Source organism: Pseudorca crassidens, chromosome 4 (genome assembly GCF_039906515.1).
Source record: "Pseudorca crassidens isolate mPseCra1 chromosome 4, mPseCra1.hap1, whole genome shotgun sequence".
NCBI classification, from domain to species: Eukaryota; Metazoa; Chordata; class Mammalia; order Artiodactyla; family Delphinidae; genus Pseudorca; species Pseudorca crassidens.
The window spans coordinates 149,442,301-149,461,840 of record NC_090299.1 but is presented as its reverse complement, the minus strand read 5'-3'; the positions used below and the strand labels follow the sequence as shown (position 1 = coordinate 149,461,840).

The window sequence follows — 19,540 nt, the reverse complement described above, 5'->3', positions numbered from 1 at the left end:
GGACGCACGGAATGACTGTGACAAGAGTGGTTCTCACCCATTAGTGGGAGCAAAATCCTGATTAGAATAAACTAAAGAGAGTTGGTAGAAGAGGAATTGGGGACTGGGATAATAGATCACTTTTAAAGTCATTTTTTTGCCAAAGAGAGCAGAGAAACAGGGCAGTAACTGGTGAATGGGCCAAAAGAATTATTTTTTTTCTAATTATAGGATGGGACAAATAATGGAAATTTTTCCAACAAGGAAAGATTGGTGATGTCAGGGGAGAGGAGAGAATTGCTAGAGTGATGCCTTTGAGTAAGCAAAAACAGTACACGAATGAAGTGATTGCTTTAAATAAGAGCTCTACCTAGAGGAGGCAGTCATAGGACTTTGGAACAGAAGCAGATTGGTATACGGACATGGCGATATGAATCTGGATCCTTTATGAGGTGTCACAGAATGAGTTCTGGAAGCAAAATTAAGCTGGAGTTTGGAATGCTGAATACTAGGGATCAACACTTACGAAGGGAGAGGGAGGAAACGGGATTGTTTGGAAGAAAATTTCAAAGTACAGTTCATGCCTGGCAAAGCCTTAAACCAACTCCGAAGACAGATTTGGATTTGTCCCTGGTGTCTTTATGCTGCTGCCACCCTCCTCCCTCTAAACTGACATTGGATTTGGGTTCCTCTGAAGGGTCTATGCTTGGGCTCTTGCTAGGAGCTGATTTCAGGCATATATCTGACAGCTCTCCCAACAGCTGGGGTAATGGCGTTTTTCTTGAAGGGGTGATACACCTCTATGTCCAACAAATAGAATCCTTTCCATTTTCTCAGAGCAAAGAGGCAGGCAAAATACCCAGGAGAGGAAGGATAGTGAAATAGCAGGTGGGGGAAGTGGAGGGCTTGGAGATAGAGGAGAGGCATGAAATTGTCACCTAGGTGGAGACTGGTGAACAGTCTAGCGAAATATGGTGCATTTCCAGGCAGCCCTAAGGGTGCATTTTTTGGGGAAGTGCTGAGGAATTTCAAGTGATCCAGACAGCATGGTGGTTTGGTTTTCTCCACTCATGTTCAAGTATAAATGTGCAACTGCAGGAACAGAATGAGAAACAGGAAGAATTTTTCTTTTTAATCAGAGTATAATTGCTTTACAATGTTGTGTTAGTTTCTGCTGTAGAACAAAATGAATCAGCTATACGTATACATATATCCCCATATTCCCTCCCTCTTGCGTCTCCTTCCCACCCCCCATCCCACCCCTCTAGGTCATCACAGAGCACCAAACTGAGCTCCCTGTGCTCTACAGCATGTTCCCACTAGCTACCTATTTTACACATGGTAGTGTATATATGTCAATGCTACTCTCTCAGTTCGTCCCACCCTCTCCTTCCCACCCCACCTCCGCCACGTCCACATGTCTGTTCTCTACGTCTGCATTTCTACTCCTGCTCTGGAAGTAGGTTCATTTGTACCATTTTTCTAGATTCCATATATATGTGCCAATATACAATATTTGTTTTTCTCTTTCTGACTTACTTCACTCTGTATGACAGACTCTAGGTCCATCCACATCACTACAAGTGACCCAATTTCACTCCTTTTTATGGCTGAGTAATATTCCATTGTATATATGTACCACATCTTCTTTATCCATTCATCTGTTGATGGACCCTTATGTTGCTTCCATGTCCTGGCTATTGTAAATAGTGCTGCAATGAACATTGTGGTACATGACTCTTTTTGAATTATGGTTTTCTCAGGGTTCATGCCCAGTAGTGGGATTGCTGGGTCATATGGTAGCTCTATTTTTAGTTTTTTAAGGAACCTCCATACTGTTCTCTAAAGTGGCTGTATCAATTTACATTCCCACCAAAGTGCAAGAGGGTTCCCTTTTCTCCACACCCTCTCCAGCATTTATTGTTTGTAGATTTTTTGATGATGGCCATTCTGACTGGTGTGAGGTGATACCTCATTATGGTTTTGATTTGCATCTCTCTAATGATTAGTGATGTTGAGCATCTTTTCACGTGTTTGTTGGCCATCTGTATGTCTTCTTTGGAGAAATGTCTATTTAGGTCTTTAAAGGAAGGGGAATTGAGAAATCAGTTAATAGGGGCCAGATCACTGAGGGACTTGCAGGCCACTTAAGGACCTTGTCTTTTTTCTCTGAGTGGGATGGGAAGCCATACAAGGGTTGTTTATCTTAATCCTTTTGACTTTGAAGAATAATATACACATATGGATTTGCTTAGAACATAAATGTACAGCCTAATAAATTATCACAAAGCAATCACCCATATAACTGTATCTGGGGTGTGGCCAGAACTGTAGAAGGGCCCCCTTTTGCCCTTTCCCAATTATTATTCTTCCTCACTGTTAATGCATTTACTCTCTTGACATTTATAGTTAATTCCTTTCTTGCTATTTTTTTTCATTTTTAATATTTGTGCTATCAAAGTACGTACCCCTAAAAACTAAAGGTCAGGTTAACTGGTTTTTACATTTCTTTTTTCATCTTTTCATAAATGGAATCAAACAACATACCTTTTTGTGTCTGGCGGTTTTGCTCTACATTGTTTTTGAGGTTCACTCACAGTGTTCATCTGAGGGTCATTCAGTGTTCAGGCAACCACAGGATCAGACATAGGTTTGGTTTTTGGAAATTCCAACACTGCAGCTAACAGGAGATAGTTTTGTGAAGGGAGTTGGCACTGTCTGTTTATTTCAGGATAATATAGACGTTTTCTTGGTCCTTACCGAGGTTGCAGGATTAGAATTTAAAGCCCTGGGCTCAACTCTTTTTTTCTCCAATCTCTCCAATCAACGTAGAAGAATCACCTAATGCAAAGTCCTTATTCTTTATTTCCACAGTAATGTTTTCTGTCAGCAGCTACTTGATCAGTTAAATCTTTGTCTTCCCTAGACACCAGCTGTTTAGTTACCACATATCATGGACTACTGTCTGTTGCTCTTGTGTACGGGCATTTTTGTCTTTGTAGAATGTTTTTAGACTTTTCAAACTTACCCAGATTTCACTCCTCGTCACAGTATGCCTGGAGAGAGCTTTGTGAAATGGAGACTGACAACTAAATTTGTTAAGGTGAAGATAATTCCCCTTTCTTTTAGTGTAAGAGTGATTTCCTGTTCATGGTCTAAATTATAAATAAACTCCCTATTGGGCAGAAACAATTGGAAGACATTTTCTAAATGTCTAAGACCATTAAATATTTCTTCTCCTCCTGGCTGTAATTATTTGGAAGTTTTGCCTATAAAGCCATTTGAAATCCAACATTGTTTAGGCCAAATTTTTTTAAATTGAATGTATCCACAGATATATTCTTGCAGGTATAAAAATTCTGTAAGACATCAAAGAGGCATTTCTATAGAATGAAATTTTAGTTTCATAATTGTGTCTCCCAACGTGGTCTCTGACTACAGTCTTGGGGATTCACAACTATTTTTTTTTAAGGGTTTGTGCATTATCAAATTTGAAAAAGATTTGTGTTATATGTGCTCCAAAAAAGGGAAAACCTTGAGAGAGACTCTCTTTCCAGCCCCTTTCTTTTTCTCTCTTTAAAAACAGGAGCAAAGCCACGGACCCTCAGTTCTCCTCCTTCCTAGAAAAATGTACATCTCACAGGTTTTTAGTAGGCTCTAGTACACTGCAGGGGGCAGGGCGGTTTGGGGAGGGAGGGAAACCAGGTTAAGAACTACAGAGTCTATACTAAAGAACAGTGGTTTCCTTATCTAATACAACATATTTAACATTACTTCCAGGCCCCAGGATCTTCTAATGAATTGTCTTCTTGGCAAGACCAGGTATCTCTGAGAAATGTGCCCCACCATGAATTTCTTCCAGCTGTTATCTATGACATTGTTTCTAAAATGTGACCTATAGAATAATGGGACAGGGAGATGTTCACTGAAGAAAAATATGTGTAGGAAGTAATGCATTATGGAGTCCATATTTAAGATTGAACCATATGACATTGCCATTTTGTAGGCAATTTCACAGGGGTCAAACGGTATCTGAATGTATTAATAAAGTTAATGCCTACAGTTATTTTTTTCTGCCCTTAAATATTTTTCTACCCATAATTTTGCTAAACAGAAAACTCACGGTGCTGCCAATAAATATACCAGGAATTACAGCTGGTCAAAAAGTAAGCTGGTGTTAAAGAAAATTAATCATTTGCTTTGGATGAATTGGCCACTAGGACAGCTGGCATACCTGGGGCTGACAGTGCCACGTGCTGAGATGGAGTACTGCGTGTGACGCAAGGTCAGGCAGGCATTTGGAGAGCATCCCTCCTGTGTGTCACGGGACAACACGTGAAAGTTTTCAGGAGCTGCCGCAATGGTTGTGCACATCGCAGTGGCTACGGATACTGAGAGCATGTTAGAAGTTCATCTCTACCATCCAAACATTACAGACCACCACCATCTATATATCACATTTTAATAAGGATTCTACGCTAACAGATTTTATTCCTTTGTATTTATTACTGTTTGGGTCATATCTCTTGTTAGAGATAATGTTTATGCTCAATTTAAATAAAAAGCTTTTACCACGTAAGGTCAGTTTGTTCTCTTTGGGGGCTGGTGTAATGCAGTAACTACGAAATAAGCCAATGTAATATTTATTCCCATTTCATCAACCTTATGAATAGAAATAAAAGGTACTGAACAACTAAACTATGCATATCAATCAGGCTTTTTGTACTAGCCTTCAAATATATATATGAAAGTATACATATAATATATATATATAATTATTCATATTTTTTATTGAATATGTGGAAGAAAATTTTTCCTCATTGGCTATTTTCATTATTTCACCATTTGATACACAACTGTGTACCTCATTTCCAGGACACTCAGTAATTGATCGAGTCTAATCCACCAACGATAACAAGTTAGGTACAGAGTACACAGTCAAAGACGAGATGTAATTTCATTGCTGCTAGTAGCTCAAAACAAGTACTTGGGCCTGATAGGTGGTATTAAGAAGGTATTTCCCAACTATAATTTCAGGCACAGTATAGTAATTGTTTCCATGGGATTTTGCGGGGGATGGAACATAATTGCTACATAAATGTAGGAACTGACTAGGTCACAATGTCAAGGAGAGAATGGCTTTTGGAATACTGGCAATTTATCTGCAGTGAAGGACACAAATGTGTACTGTTTTACCCTGAATGTATTAAATCATAAATATAGTGCAGACTGTATTAAATCATAGTGTATCTGCAACATAACCTGACAATGACTTCTCATAATTATTTTTTTTATTTTCCAGCTTGCATTCTATTAAAAGTATCTAGTTTTAAATAGTTACACCTGAGAGCTTATTATTGGAATCAAACATGCAATGTCAGAACAAAGATTTAATGAACGCAAATTGTGGGAACATACAAAGTAATTCACTCTACGAAACGTTAATCTAGTTTTTAATTCTTTTCTTAAAAAGACCTAGTATTTAGCATACTTATTTTCCCTAGCACACAAATACATAAGTACAAGACTATTTATTCTGATGAGCTTGTGAAGATAGTGTGCTAAGTGTTTTCAGGTACCCCAGCCAAGCAGTGGGGAAGGGCGAGAGGTAAACATGTAACAAATTCTTTCTCTTCCTCTGCTATGTTCCCTGGCCTGGGTCATCATCTGGAGTGGGGAAGGATTGCCTTTTTCCACAATAGAAAAGAAATCAACAACAGACGTTGTGCAAAGTAACTGGTAGAAAGCATTAAGCCAGTTAATTATATTGCCTTAAAATGTTTAAATTCATAATACTGAATGCAAATGCCAATTACTGTTGAAATAGAATATATATGAATGCACAGTATGTCTGAGATTTTCTCCCCAAATCATTAAGAAAAGTTGTCCGTAAAAAATACACTAAGATTTTTCACACCTGGGGATTTTAAATACCACTTCTTTTTTTATCAAGTAGTTTAAAATTATAGTAGATTGGAACTCAGATTCTACTCATTTCTTATTCATCACATGTCTTGAAATTTTAATGTACTTAGTTTCACCAACTCCAAGCAAGGAAAAATAGCACAAAGGGAGTGAGGTGGAGGGCAGGCAGTAACAAATCAGAATGCGGGGGAAGAGAAAGAGGGAAAAGGCAGCACCCTGCAGTCCTCAACGCCCACAAGAGTGGAGACCCCGGCACACGGGCCCCTGCCAGTGCATCCAACTAGTACTGATAATAGGGTCTACTAATCAGCTACACAGCAGAGATGGGTACATTTTAGGATTTAACTTTATGACTTGACCACAAGGCTTTTGAGAAATGTGTTTTGCTAAGTTTTGAAACGGTACCTCCTCTTCTAGGTCTAGGCAACCTCAACCCAGTTCTTTCAATATTTATTTCTAATATTGGACAAGTCATCCAATGACCATGGACCTCACTATCTTTTCCATTAAAGAAAAAAAAGAGAAGAGATACTGACCTTAATAAAATAAATATACTAGCCTAGGCCATAATTTTAATTTCATTTTGCCATATTTACAACTGTAGACATGCAAAAACATTATAGTCAATCATGTGAATGTCAATCTACTTTATTATAGGAAAAGACTTACATAAAGAATTCTCTATTTGAGGTGAGAAACGGTGTGAGAAGAACATTAAGTTTTACCTTTAGATCAGCTAGTAGTTGATCTAGGGCCACATGATTTTAAAAGCAGCACTGCAAGATTAACCTTGGGATGATGAAGACTGTAATATTTCTCTCTTCCAAATGAAAGAGACAACTTGGTTCCTCCTCTTAAACTCCAAAGATGCATACAGCTGAAAAAATACAACTCTGAGAACCAAGTGAGATGGCAAGGATACAATTTAAGTAGCCAGTTTTATTTCCCTCTTCTTCCCTATCAACTCCCCACACCCTCACCACTACCCCAAACAGAACTCCCTTCAGTCCCTGAGTGAAGGGCCGAGAAGCTGGAGTAGATACATCTACCCTGAAATCTACACAGAGTAAATCCTGAGATTCATCACCTGCAGGTACCTGTTAAAAGTGGTTTCCCAGGTCTCATCTCAGGTATACTGAATTTGAATCTGGGGATAAAGTCCAAGAATGTGCACTGTTAACAAACCATCCAAAACTCAAGTGATTTTTGAAGTTTCAAAAGCCTTGAATTAAGTACAGAGAGGAAGGCAAGTTGGATCTAAGTGTTCAAGGTAGCAGCTTAATTGAAACCAGAAATCAAATGGTATGGTTCAGCTCTAAGTTTCTTCAGATATTAAATAACTACTGTCAAATATCTACCGACTACTTTTGGAGATAGGTCTAAAGATTTTCTAAATGCCATGGTGATTATAACAGCTTACTGATTTGCTGTAACTGGATGGCAACATCTCACTCTTCCCATTTTTATAAAAAAAGTTTTGGGGTTTTCTTAGTGTTCTTAGATATAATCTCACTTAACTCTTACAATATTCCATCAACCAGAAGACAGCGCCATAATCTATGAAGACAACTCCTAAAGAGAAGCTGCAGTAATGTTTCAAGAAAGAATCATAAAGCACAACATGATACAGCCAAGGTATTACCAGAGCAAGAACCTCTCACCTTATTACCCGGTAACCCTGCAAAGAGTCTCCTCAGCCCACAGGGAGGCGAAGTGGGGTCTCGGTGCAACCAGAGTCCAGGGGCTTGTGATAAATTAGCAGATTACCCCAATGTGCATACAAGTACTATTTTGTAAGAGTGTCAAGGAACGAAAGATTGAAAAACACCAATTTAGTAGAAAGTGCTGGTCTGAGAATCAGAACTAGGTTTAACTCCTTGCCACCTCACTGGCGACCCTGGTGACCTAACTTCCCTGGAGCCCCTAGTCAGGCTGCTCCATACTTATTAAATTAGGACTAGTTCCGGCTATTCCCAAGGCCTCTTCTATCTCTCAAATTCTCTAACTTCCTTACGTTTATGTTTCATGAGTACATGAATCATGTAAAATAATACTCACTGGTCATTTAATTAAAACCTCTAAATTCAGTCTGTCGTTCAATAGATATTTATTAAGTACTTATTCTGTGCCAGGCATCCGAGCATCTGGGAAACAGATATGGAGACACAGTCTCCTAGTGTGGCGGTAAATACATGCTACCGTGAATAATCCTTTTGTCTCTTTACGTGGTTAAACAGTAAAGCCTACTGGATCATGCCCAAATAATGGAAATTTGCATAGATAATGGAAAGCCTGCCTGTGCAAAATAAATAAATATTAACTTTAATTATAGACATGACTGCTGCCAAGACCTAAGGCTTTTCTTCTTTGTACCCTTCACTTGCTTTAAAAAAAAAAAAAAAAAGTTAGGACATTTATGTTTATTAGTAAACGGCATTTACAATGAAAATCAATTTTCAAAGTATAAGTTTATAAAAATAGTTTATTTTAAAGACTCTCAATAGGACTTAACATCTTATTTTCAGATATACCAAAAACATAATCAATATGCTCAGTACGTTTTAATCCATGATGAAAGTTGCTCCAGATCTATTATTATTAGATCTACACATACTGTTTAACTGGGTGGTGTTCAAAGTTTTAATACCACATAATTGGATCCCCCCACCAAGTTTAATGTTAAATTTTCATGAATACAATTGCACAAAGATTACAATATATATCAACTTACAACTGAAGGAACCATTTAGTAATTTACAATGTTTTAAAAATCTAGCTACATAATCTCTTTTAAAAAAATCCTTCCTATATATGTATGTGTGTGTGTGTGTGTGCGCGCGCACGCGTGTGCACGCATGTGTGTATATATATATAAAGTCCACATTTCTCAGGAAATGCATACATCCACCTAATAGTAAGGACCAAAATGAGAAGCATTACTATCTCCAGAAGAGGAGGGGGGAGGCAGAGGTGGGGGGGGCGGAGGTGGGGGGAGGGAGTACGGTAGGGGAATTAACGGGTGAGGTGCCACAGCAGGGGCAGCCCAGCCCATGTTTGCAGATGCAGGTGGTGGGGGTGGTGGAGGGGGAGGGAGTGAGAAGTTATGCATGTCAAACCCGGGAGGAGGGAAGGGATACTGTGGCATCATAGGGCCATCCTGTCTCTGGGGTGGAAATCCTGAAGTCTCCTGAGGTACCATGTGCTCTGAGTTATAAAACTGCGGAGGTGGGGGCCTGCCAGGACAAGACCGAGGATATCTGCCCCGGGAAATCCCTCGTGTAAATTCTCTGCTGTGATATCCTTTTGAAGGCTCTGAAGCAGAGCTATGAACATTCCAATTCTGATGTACTTCTGCAAAATCTTCACCTTTGGGGAAAAAAAGCATAAAAACAAAATTAAAATTAACTTTAATACATCAAAAAACACTGTTTAGGGGCTTCCCTGGTGGCGCAGTGGTTGAGAATCTGCCTGCTAATGCAGGGGACATGGGTTCGAGCCCTGGTCTGGGAAGATCCCACATGCCGCGGAACCACAACTACTGAGCCTGTGCATCTGGAGCCTGTGAGCCACAACTACTGAGCCTGTGCATCTGGAGCCTGTGCTCCACAACAAGAGAGGCCGCGAGAGTGAAGAGGCCCGCGCACCGCGATGAAGAGTGACCCCCGCTTGCCACAACTAGAGAAAGCCCTCGCACAGAAACGAAGACCCAACACAGCCAAAAATAAAATATAAAAATAAATAAATTAAACAGATAAATAAATAAAAGAATAACGTTAGAGGCTTCTATGCCCCTAGTAAAAAAAAAAACCACTGCTTAAAATTTCAATAATGTCTTCTTTAACTTCCAGTATACCTTACAGTAATTACAATTTTATAAGGCTTAAAATTATCAATTTTAAATGAATCCAAAAGGCCAGAGATCAGGTAAGGGAAAGCAAGACAAAACTTTGAGACAATAACCAGTTGATTTCAATCAAACATCACAGAGAAAACTGGACAGGAACCTCACTCACATTCTCAAAGGCTGAGTAAGGGGCTTGGCTAGCTCTCCCAACCAGGGTGGTCAGAAGAGGCTGAGCAGGGAGCCAGTTTCCAGCCTCCCCTCAAAGACAGTGGAGACCTCATGGGGAACCTGGACTTGCATCTCCACCAGCAGTAACACAGTGTTCCTCCACTTCCTGTACTTAGGGTGGGGTCAGAGAAAACCTAGGAGAGTCAGGACTTTCATCAGTGCCCAGCATAACAAGGCCATCCCCCATGGTGTCAGGAGCAGTAACGAGGCACTCTTACCCCCACCAGACACAAGAGGAGGCATGCCCGTGTGCAGCAGTAATGATTCACCCCCGGCTTCAGATGTCAACAGAAGTTATAAAGAAAAGCTTAACTCCTATCCCCACCTGGTAGTAACAGTAATAAAGCAACTTCCCTCCTTTCCCCGCCAGAACAGTTTTAAAAACAAAGACAGCATAATAACTAATATGTCCACGTTTCAATTAAAAACCACTCGTCATACCTAGAACCACAAAGATTTGAAACTCAATGAAAAAGGAAAACTAAGTGAGGCCAACATCAAGAAGACAAAGATGTTAGAATTATCAGAGAAATGTTTTTAAGTAGTCATCATAAAAACACTTCAATAAAAAATTAGGAACACACTGAAACAAGTAAAAAATAGAAAGCCTCAGCAAAAAAAAAAAAAAAAAAAAAAAAAAAAGAAGAAAAATAAATTTCAGAACTGAAAATTTAATAATCAAAATTAAAAACTGAAGGGAGGGCTCAACAGTAGAACGAAGGGACAGAAGAAAGAAGATAGAACAACGAAAAGTATCTAGTCTGAAAAGAAGAAAGGAAATAAACTGGGGAAACAATGAACAGAGAGCTTCAGGGATCTGTGGGACTGTAACAAAATAACTAATATTTACATCTTCAGAATCCTAGAAGGAAAGGAGAAGAAAAATGAGGGAGAAGATATACTTCAAGAAATAATGACTGAACACTTCTCAAATATGGCATAAGACATAAACCCACAGATTCAAAAAGCGAAACAGATTTCAGTCAGGATAAACCCAAAGAAGTCTACACCAAGAAACATCACAAACTTTTAAAAACTAAAAACAAAGAAAAAACATGAAAGCAGAGGAAGAGAGAAATGATGCAGATGTCTCTTCAAAAACCACGGAGGCCAGAAAGAAGTGGCACAACATTTTTCAAGTGCTGAAAGAAAACTGGCAATCTAGAATTCTATATTCAGTGAAAATATCCTAAGGAAAAAGGGAAATCAAAGACTTTCTCAGACGAAGAAAAGCTACGAATTTATCTCCAGCAGACCTACCCTAATAGAATGACTAAAGCAAGTTCTCTAAACCGAAACAATAAAAGAAAAGACTGTTAAGACATCCAGAAGGAAAGAAGAACACAGTAAGCAAAAACAGGAGTAAATACAGTAGAATTTCCTTCTGTGACTGAGTCTTCTAAATTATGTTTGATGGCTGGAACAAAAATTATAACCGCTAATGTGATTCTTATTGTATACATAGGAAACATTAAAGCAATTTATATTATTAACAAGGGAAAATAAAGGGACGTATAGAGAGGCAAGGTTTCTACACTGCACTCAAACTGGTAAAACGACAACAGCAGATTGTGATAACTTATGTATATAAAATTTAAGACCTAAAGTAACCATTGAAAGAAAACCACACTAACTGATACAATCCACACCACAGATAAATGCAAATGGAATTCTAAAAAATGTTACAGTAACCACAAGCAGGCAGAAAAAAGACAACAGAGAAATAAAAACTAGAGAGAATACAGAAAAACACAGATTTAAAGCCCAAACATATCAATAATTACATTAAATATAAATGGTCTAAATATACCAATTAAAACACAGAAGTTGGCAGAGTGGATTAAAAAACATAACTACAATCTACAAGAAACATTTCAGATGATTCAGTCATGTTGAAAGTAAAAGGATGGAACAAGCTATAATATGCAAACATTAATCAAAAGAAAGAAGGATTAGCTACATTAATATCAGATAAAACAGGTTTCAGAGCAAAGACTGGGACATTTTATAATGATAAAGGGGTTATCTACCAAGAAAATATAGTAATCCTAAATGTGCATGCCCCAACCACATGCTCTCTCTCAACAACTGACAAAACAGTTATACAGAAAATCACTAAGGCTAGAGAAAATTTCAATACCACCATCAACTAACAAGATCTAATTGACATTTATAGAACACTCCACCACACAACAGCAAAATACACATTACTTTCAACTGCCCCAAATCATATTCCTAGATAGACCATATTCCATAAAACTTTTTTTAAAATGTAGAATTGAAATCATACAGATTGCGTTCTCAACCCACAATGGAATCAAAAATAGAAATCAATAACAGAAAAATCTCCAAACAGTTGGAAACTAAATAATACTCTTCTTAATAATCCATTGGTCAAAGAGGATGTCTCAAGGTAAATAAAAACAAACAAAGGAACATTAAGCTAAATCACAATAAATAAAACACACCACTATCTGTGGAACAAGTTTAAGCAGTGAAGTCTTAAATAAATAATATAAGCTCCCACCTCAAGAACCTAGAAAAACCAGAACAAAATAAACCCAAAGCAAGCAGCAGAAAGTTAATGATAAAGAGCTGAAAGAATGAAACTGCAAACAGAAAAACAATAAAGAAAATTAAATGACATAAAGAACTGGCTCTGTGAAAAAGCAACATAATTGGCTATCCTCTAAGCAAAACTGACAAAGAAATAGAAGACACAAATGATCGATATCAGGAAAGACATCAAAAGGATGTTAAGGCAATACTGTAAACAACTCTACACAAATTACTTGACAAATTAGATGAAATGGACCAATTCCTTGAAAAACACAACCTACTATAATCTATCGAATGTGAAAAAGATATCACTATTAAGGAAATTGAACTTGTAATTAAAAGTCTCCCAAAAAAAGATAACTCCAGGCTGAGGTGATTCACTGGAGACTTTTTACCGAACATTTAAACAATTAATACCAAATCTACAAAATGTTTTCAAGAAAATAATAAAAAAAAAATTCCCAAGTCATTTTATGAAGCTAGTTGGAAGCTTCTGCTGACATCAAAACCACATAAAAAAAATGAGAGGGACAGAGAGAGAGAGAGAGAGAAAGAAAGAGAGAAAGAAAGGGGGGGAGAGAGAGAGAAAGAAAAAGAAAGAAAGAAAAAGAAAAGAAAAGGAAGGAAGGAAGGAAGGAAGGAAGGAAGGAAGGAAGAAAGAGAAAGAAAGACCAATATTCCTCATGAATATAAACATAAAAATCCTTATCAAAATATGAGCAAAATTCAACAACATATACAAACAATTATACACCACAGTTTATTCCCATGACGCTCATTCAATATTCTAAAACCAATGTAATCTACTTTACTAACAAGGTAATGAAAATGTCATGTGATCTTATCAATCAATGCAGAAAAACAATTGTCAGAATTTAAAATTCTGACAAAATTCATGATTCCTGAAAAAAACCTCAGGGAAAACAGAACTACACAGAAACTTCCTCAACTTGATAAAGGACATCTACAGTACCCCTACACCTAACATTTTACTTAATGGTGGAAGACTGAATGTTTTCTTCTATGACCAGGAACAAAACATATTTACTCAATATAGTGCCAGAAGTTATAGCTAGTAATGGTGAGAAAGAGAGCTAAATATGCATACAGACTGGGGGGGGGGGGCATTGTTCTTAACTGCCATTGACATAATTGTCTATATTGAAAATCTCAAGGGAGAAACTCCTAGAACTAGTGAGTTCAGCAAGCTCACAATACACAAGCTAAACATAGAAACAGTAATTGTATTTCTGTATTCTAGAAATGAACATGAATTAAAAATGCAACACCATTTACAATGATTCCCCCAAAATGAAATACTCAGGTGTATATCTGACAAAAAAATGTACAGGACTCGCATTCTGAAAACTACATAATGCTGGTGAAAGAAATTAAAGATCTAAATTAATGGTGATGTATATATACCATGTTTGTGGAATGGAAGACTCAATACAGTTAAGATGTCAATTCTCTCCAAACCAACATACAGGTTTAACCCAATTCCTATCAAAATCCTGGCAAGACTTTCTGTCAATATAGGGAAGTTTATTCTAAAATTCATATGGAAAGGCGAAGGAACTAAAATAGCTAAAATAATCTTGAAAACTTTCATAAAAAAAGAGAGAGAGAAAATCTTTGGGAGGTAGGTCTAGGAAAGAAATTCTCAGACTCTATAAAAGCAAAGCAGATAAACTGGGCTTCATCAAAATAAAAAATTTTTGTTCTGCAAAAGATCCTTTTATGAGGATGAAAACACAAGCTATAGACTGGAAGAAATTATGTACAAACTTTCATAACTCAAGAGTAAAACACAGACATACAATTAGAAAATGGGCAAAAGACATGAACAAATACATCATTGAAGAGATACACAGATAGCGAATGAGCTCATGGAAAGCTGTTCAATATCATTAGCCATTAGGAAAATGCAAGTTAAAAATCACAATTACATATCATTACATACCTATCAGAATGGCTAAAATAAAAAATAATGACAATACCAAATGCTAGTGAGAATGCAGACAAACTGGGCCACTCACACACTGGTGATAGGAACGTAAAGTGGTAAAGCCACACGAAAAACAGTATGGCAGTTTCGCAAGAAACTAAACATGCAACTACAGTGGACCCTTCAAATAACATGTGTTTGAGCTGCACAGGTCCACTTATAAGCAGATTTTTCTCAATAAATACATACTATACTATCCAGGGTTGGCTGAATCCACAGATGCATAACTGTGGATACAGAGGACCAACTGTAAGGTATACACAGATTTTCAACTACATTGGGCTGTGTGTGTGTCAGTGCCCCTGACCCCAAAGTTGTCCACTTGCAACTGTATCATATAACCCAACTGTACCCTTGGACATTTATCCCAGAGATATGTGAAAATTTGTGTTCACATAAAAATCTGTGCACGAACATATAAAGCAGCTTTCTTTATAAAACCCCAAACTGTTAACAATCCAAATGTCTTTCAATGGATGCATGGTTAAACTACCTGTGGTATATTCACACCACAGAATACTACCCTGGAATGAAAAGAAACTTGATACATACAACAATCTAGATGATTTCCAGAAAACGGTGCTCAGTGACAAAACCCAATCATTAATTTATATAACCATCCTTGACAGGACAAAATATATCACAGAAATGGCACAAAGATCAGTGGCTGTCAGGAGCTGAGGAAGAGGCAGTAGGAGGGAAGTGGATGTGGATATAAAAAGGCAACATGAAGACTTTCTTCTGTGATTGCATTATGTCAATAGGAAATAAAACACCTTGACTTTAGCTTAAGCACCATATCATTTAATTCTAAAAATGGAAGCAAACAGCTTTCTTAAAAAAAAAAAAAAAGTACTGATGAGTACAAATGATTCTCCCAAGGCTTAGTTTGCCTTTTACCCCCAGGAGCCATTTTTACATCCATGAGCCTGAAAAACCACCAATAAATATCCCCTGTGACTCTCCCACCACATCGCATGCTGTGTGTAATGCCTCCAATGCTAGCCAGATGCCAGAGCGTAAAGAGAAGACCCCCAGATGTTTCCCTCAGTTTTATTACTGAGGAACTTATATAGATGTAAATGAAGATGAAAAAATGACTATATATTACATTTAACTCACCTGGTTCATTAAATTCAGATCTGAATTTTTTCCGGCCTTGAATCTGAGATTTTTTTCTCTGTTTGGCTTCTTTTTCCTTTTCATCATCACTGAAATCTAAGGCCTTCCACAGAAAAATAGATTTACGTCACATGCATTTACCAATTCAATGGTATATATTTAAGTGACCCTGACAGAAAAGTTACCCTTTTCAATACTTAATATTTACCAGTAATATTCAAATCAGATATGATAGAAAAATAAAATATTTTTTGATAAATGCCTAATGACTCTAACACAGAAGATGAGTACTGAAGATTTTTTTTATATTGTTTTGTTTTGAATTCCTAGAAAGTTTCAGATAGGTAACTTTAAAATGCTGATCTTAAACACCCTTCAGATATGGGCATTCCCTAGCTAGAAATCTGACTTCCAGCTTAGAGTCACGATTCATCACAGTGCCAGCTGCCAAACAATTCGAAAGACAGGAGTAGTTAGGAATAAGCAAATACATAAATTATCAGATCTAATATAAAAATGGAAGTGAATGTTATACCCTTCATTTATTCAAAAATTTACACACACCCATTATATGCCAGGCACTGTTTTAAACACTTTATAGGGATTATTTTAATAATACAATGTGAGGTATAGCAAGGGATATAAATAAATAATAAGGCAAAGTAAGGGTGGGGAAAATCACTAGGATGCCCTTTGGATAGGACCGTAGGAAAAGGCTTTGATAAGCAGATACATGAATGACCCAACTTCCAAGAAGAAATCATCTTAAATTACAAGAGGGAAAATTCAGATGTTACTAAGAATTGGGATCCACTGTTACAACCTACCAAAAACCAAGACCTATTAGCTATGTATAACTTCTATGATTTCTTGGAATTCAGGTATTTTACTATTCTATTAATTTCAGAAAATAATTACTATGTTTCGTTAAAAAAAATACAAAAGCAGGGTCACTGTGTATACATGTGTTCCCTAATTAAAAGGAAGAAATAAAATACATATGAAAGTTTCTGGATGGGATTTTCAGTATGGTCTTGCTGAAATACATTCTAGATTGAATCTTCCATGAACCAAGAGTTGATATGCCTTAGAATCTATAATCAAATTCAAAAACATCAACTAATTTTAGTACCCTGAAACACATGATCTTCTATTACTGATCTTTAATGTGCTAAAAGTTTTAAGCTCATGTTAAATTTGGTATTGAGCCAGGCACTCGAAAGTACTGAGATCAGGTGGAAGACACTGCTTTCTCTGAAACGGTTCAAATGAGAAAACAGATAAATAAGCCAATAAACAAGTGCTATGACAGTGCTCTGGGATTAATGGGGTAAAAGAAAGAGGAAAGAGGGCAAGGAAGACTTGATACGGAAGACCCAGGATGAATCTCTGATGATGAGTCAGCAATGAACAAGGAGAAGGAAGCTTTTGGTGGGTGGGGGATACGTGCAAAGGCACCGTATATTAGAGAAGTACAAATGGTTCTCTAAGGCAAAGCGAAACAGCAAACTTTGAGACGATGAAATTGGAGAAGTTAATAAAGACCCTTATGGGGCCAGTTTAAACAACTGGACATGATCCTAAAAAGCAGGAGGACACCATTGTAAAGCAATGATACTCTAATAAAGATGTTAAGAAAAAAAAAAAGCAGGAGGGATGTATTAAAGGATCTTAACTGGCAATAGTTTATTTTAGAGCGACTACTTTGGCAATATTTTGCTACCACCTCACAAAATCAGAGAAAAATTCACATTTTTCTTATTAATTTAAAATTAATTTAAATTTGCATTCAGTGAACACATTTATTCAACTCAAATTATGTATTCATGTTAGAAATGGATGTGGAGATGAATAAGATGTATTCACTATTATGCTCCTTTATCCCAGTTCAGTGTTTCCTATTTTCAGGGCATGATTTTTTTTTTAAGTTTAAACCCCACAAATTCCAAATTCTAGTCTACGATTAAGACCAGGCAATAATCCTATATGACAAAATCTGATCATTATAAAATTAGAATCTCAGAGTTTCTCATATTACGGAAATAGAGACATCCAGTTGACTACTTGGAAAAAACAATTCCCACGAACTATGTTGTGATTTAATTTTAAAATTAACCCAATCAAATCAATTTTATAAACTATTAACAATTCCATAATTAACAACTTTAATGCTTAGGTCTAAAACAACAGGGATGTATTAGAATATATGGATTTCACAAGAAATATGTTTCAAGACCTTTGTGAATCCCCAAATACTTTTAAGATGTCCTGAACATAACTAAGAACATTAAGTGAATCTTCAGGGTCTTAGTGGAAATCACATGTACACATGACACAAATCAGAAAACATAATCCCATGGCAGTGTGGATACTAAACTAGGACTGCTCACTGGTTACGTGACTATGTAAGTGGGCACTCCCTGACCGATGCTTCAGCAAAATCAGAAATTAACATAGACCATGAACCTTCAGCACTGTTTGAGAACATCTAAAATGACCAAAATTAAATCTGCAATACCAAGAATTTACAAAACTGAGAAACTTCATCAGAACTACTGAGCACATTTAAAAACTCCCACTTACAATAATTACAATTTTTCTTTTATATTGTATAAATTCACACTATTTTAATAAATGTATACATTCACTGCTGTAATTTTCATATTTTAATAACTTGAAGACTATATATATCAAGCTACTTTGAGACATAAAAATAGTCTTGCTGGCATGGATTTAAGAAAGAAATACAAGAACACTCTTTTTAGGGAGGTAATTATACTGTAAAAAATGGAGAAGTAGGTAAGACTGTAATGATTCTGTACCTCCAAAAGAAAGGCAGCTTATTAAAAGCACCATCAATAAATGTGATGGTGTATAATCACGTCCCACATGGTGAACTTACTAAAGAAAAACAATTTTTTTTAATAGTGACAATTCTGCCTTTGCAAGGCCTCAACGGAATTGATAAAAATAGGACATTTTAAGGAAAATGATAAGGTGATAATTATTAAAATGTGACTGAAAATTTTTTTTCCTGAAGTGATCGCAAACGCTGGGCGGTATAAAAACCATCTGGGACAGGGGAGAGCACATAGGCTGGCAAAAGGCAGTGTAACTGGTGAGCAGCCTTGAGGACCTCCTTCAGGATTTATAAGATTGGATTTACAAGACTGATGGATTTATAAGATTGAGTCCTACCTTCCTCTCTCAAATACTGTGTAAAATGATGGATTTATAAGATGATTGAGTCCTACCTTCCTCTCTCAAATACTGTGTAAAAAGACTTATACGTGTACCTCTGGTGGTGGTTCTTGATCATTCTTCCATGATGCATCTGATCCCCTATCCCTAGGGGGGAAAAACAAAGGTCAAAGGGTCAAGGTACTTACTAAGATTTTGTTAAGTGCTTATAACCTAATAGTATGGAAAATAATAAAGTAGAAGACCTAAGCTCAATCTTAATTTGCAATATATATGAAAATAAGAGCAAAGAATAAAGGCTCATTTTTGCGTTCTTTACCTCATTTAAGAAGATGTGGGAAAGGCACACGTAATTATTAGGAGCAGGGAATCAGAATGAGAAGCCGAGGCAGTGTTGTGCAGGGCAAAGTGGTTCTGCAGTTCCTAAGTAGCTCCAGATGCTCTGACTTTGACTGACAGTTTCATGATACCTGAGCTCAGCTCATAAACTTCCTTCAATAGATGCTTAACCAATACCACAAGGTCAAAATGCTGTTCCAGGTGCCAAGGACACAAAAATGAATACGAGGCATTCCCTTGTCTAAGACTTCACAGGTTCAACAACAGAGATCACAACATGAAATTCTTCTTCCTCGATTTACCTGAGGAATATCAGCGATCCTCCCTGAGTAACC

The 19,540-nt window shown here is 37.0% G+C and overlaps 1 protein-coding gene across 1 annotated transcript in view; it reads right to left on the bottom strand.

Moving 5' to 3' along the window:
• Window positions 1–8,368: 8,368 nt before the first annotated feature.
• NAF1 (nuclear assembly factor 1 ribonucleoprotein) overlaps window positions 8,369–19,540 on the bottom strand; it is a 38,786-nt gene continuing 27,614 nt past the window's right edge. Inside the window, exons 6-8 of the mRNA XM_067737029.1 lie at window positions 18,962–19,013; window positions 15,666–15,768; window positions 8,369–9,270 (exon numbers count right to left, since the gene is read on the bottom strand). Coding sequence (XP_067593130.1) covers window positions 8,813–9,270; window positions 15,666–15,768; window positions 18,962–19,013 — 613 coding nt within the window. The 3' untranslated portion in view covers window positions 8,369–8,812. The remainder of the gene's footprint in view (window positions 9,271–15,665; window positions 15,769–18,961; window positions 19,014–19,540) is intronic.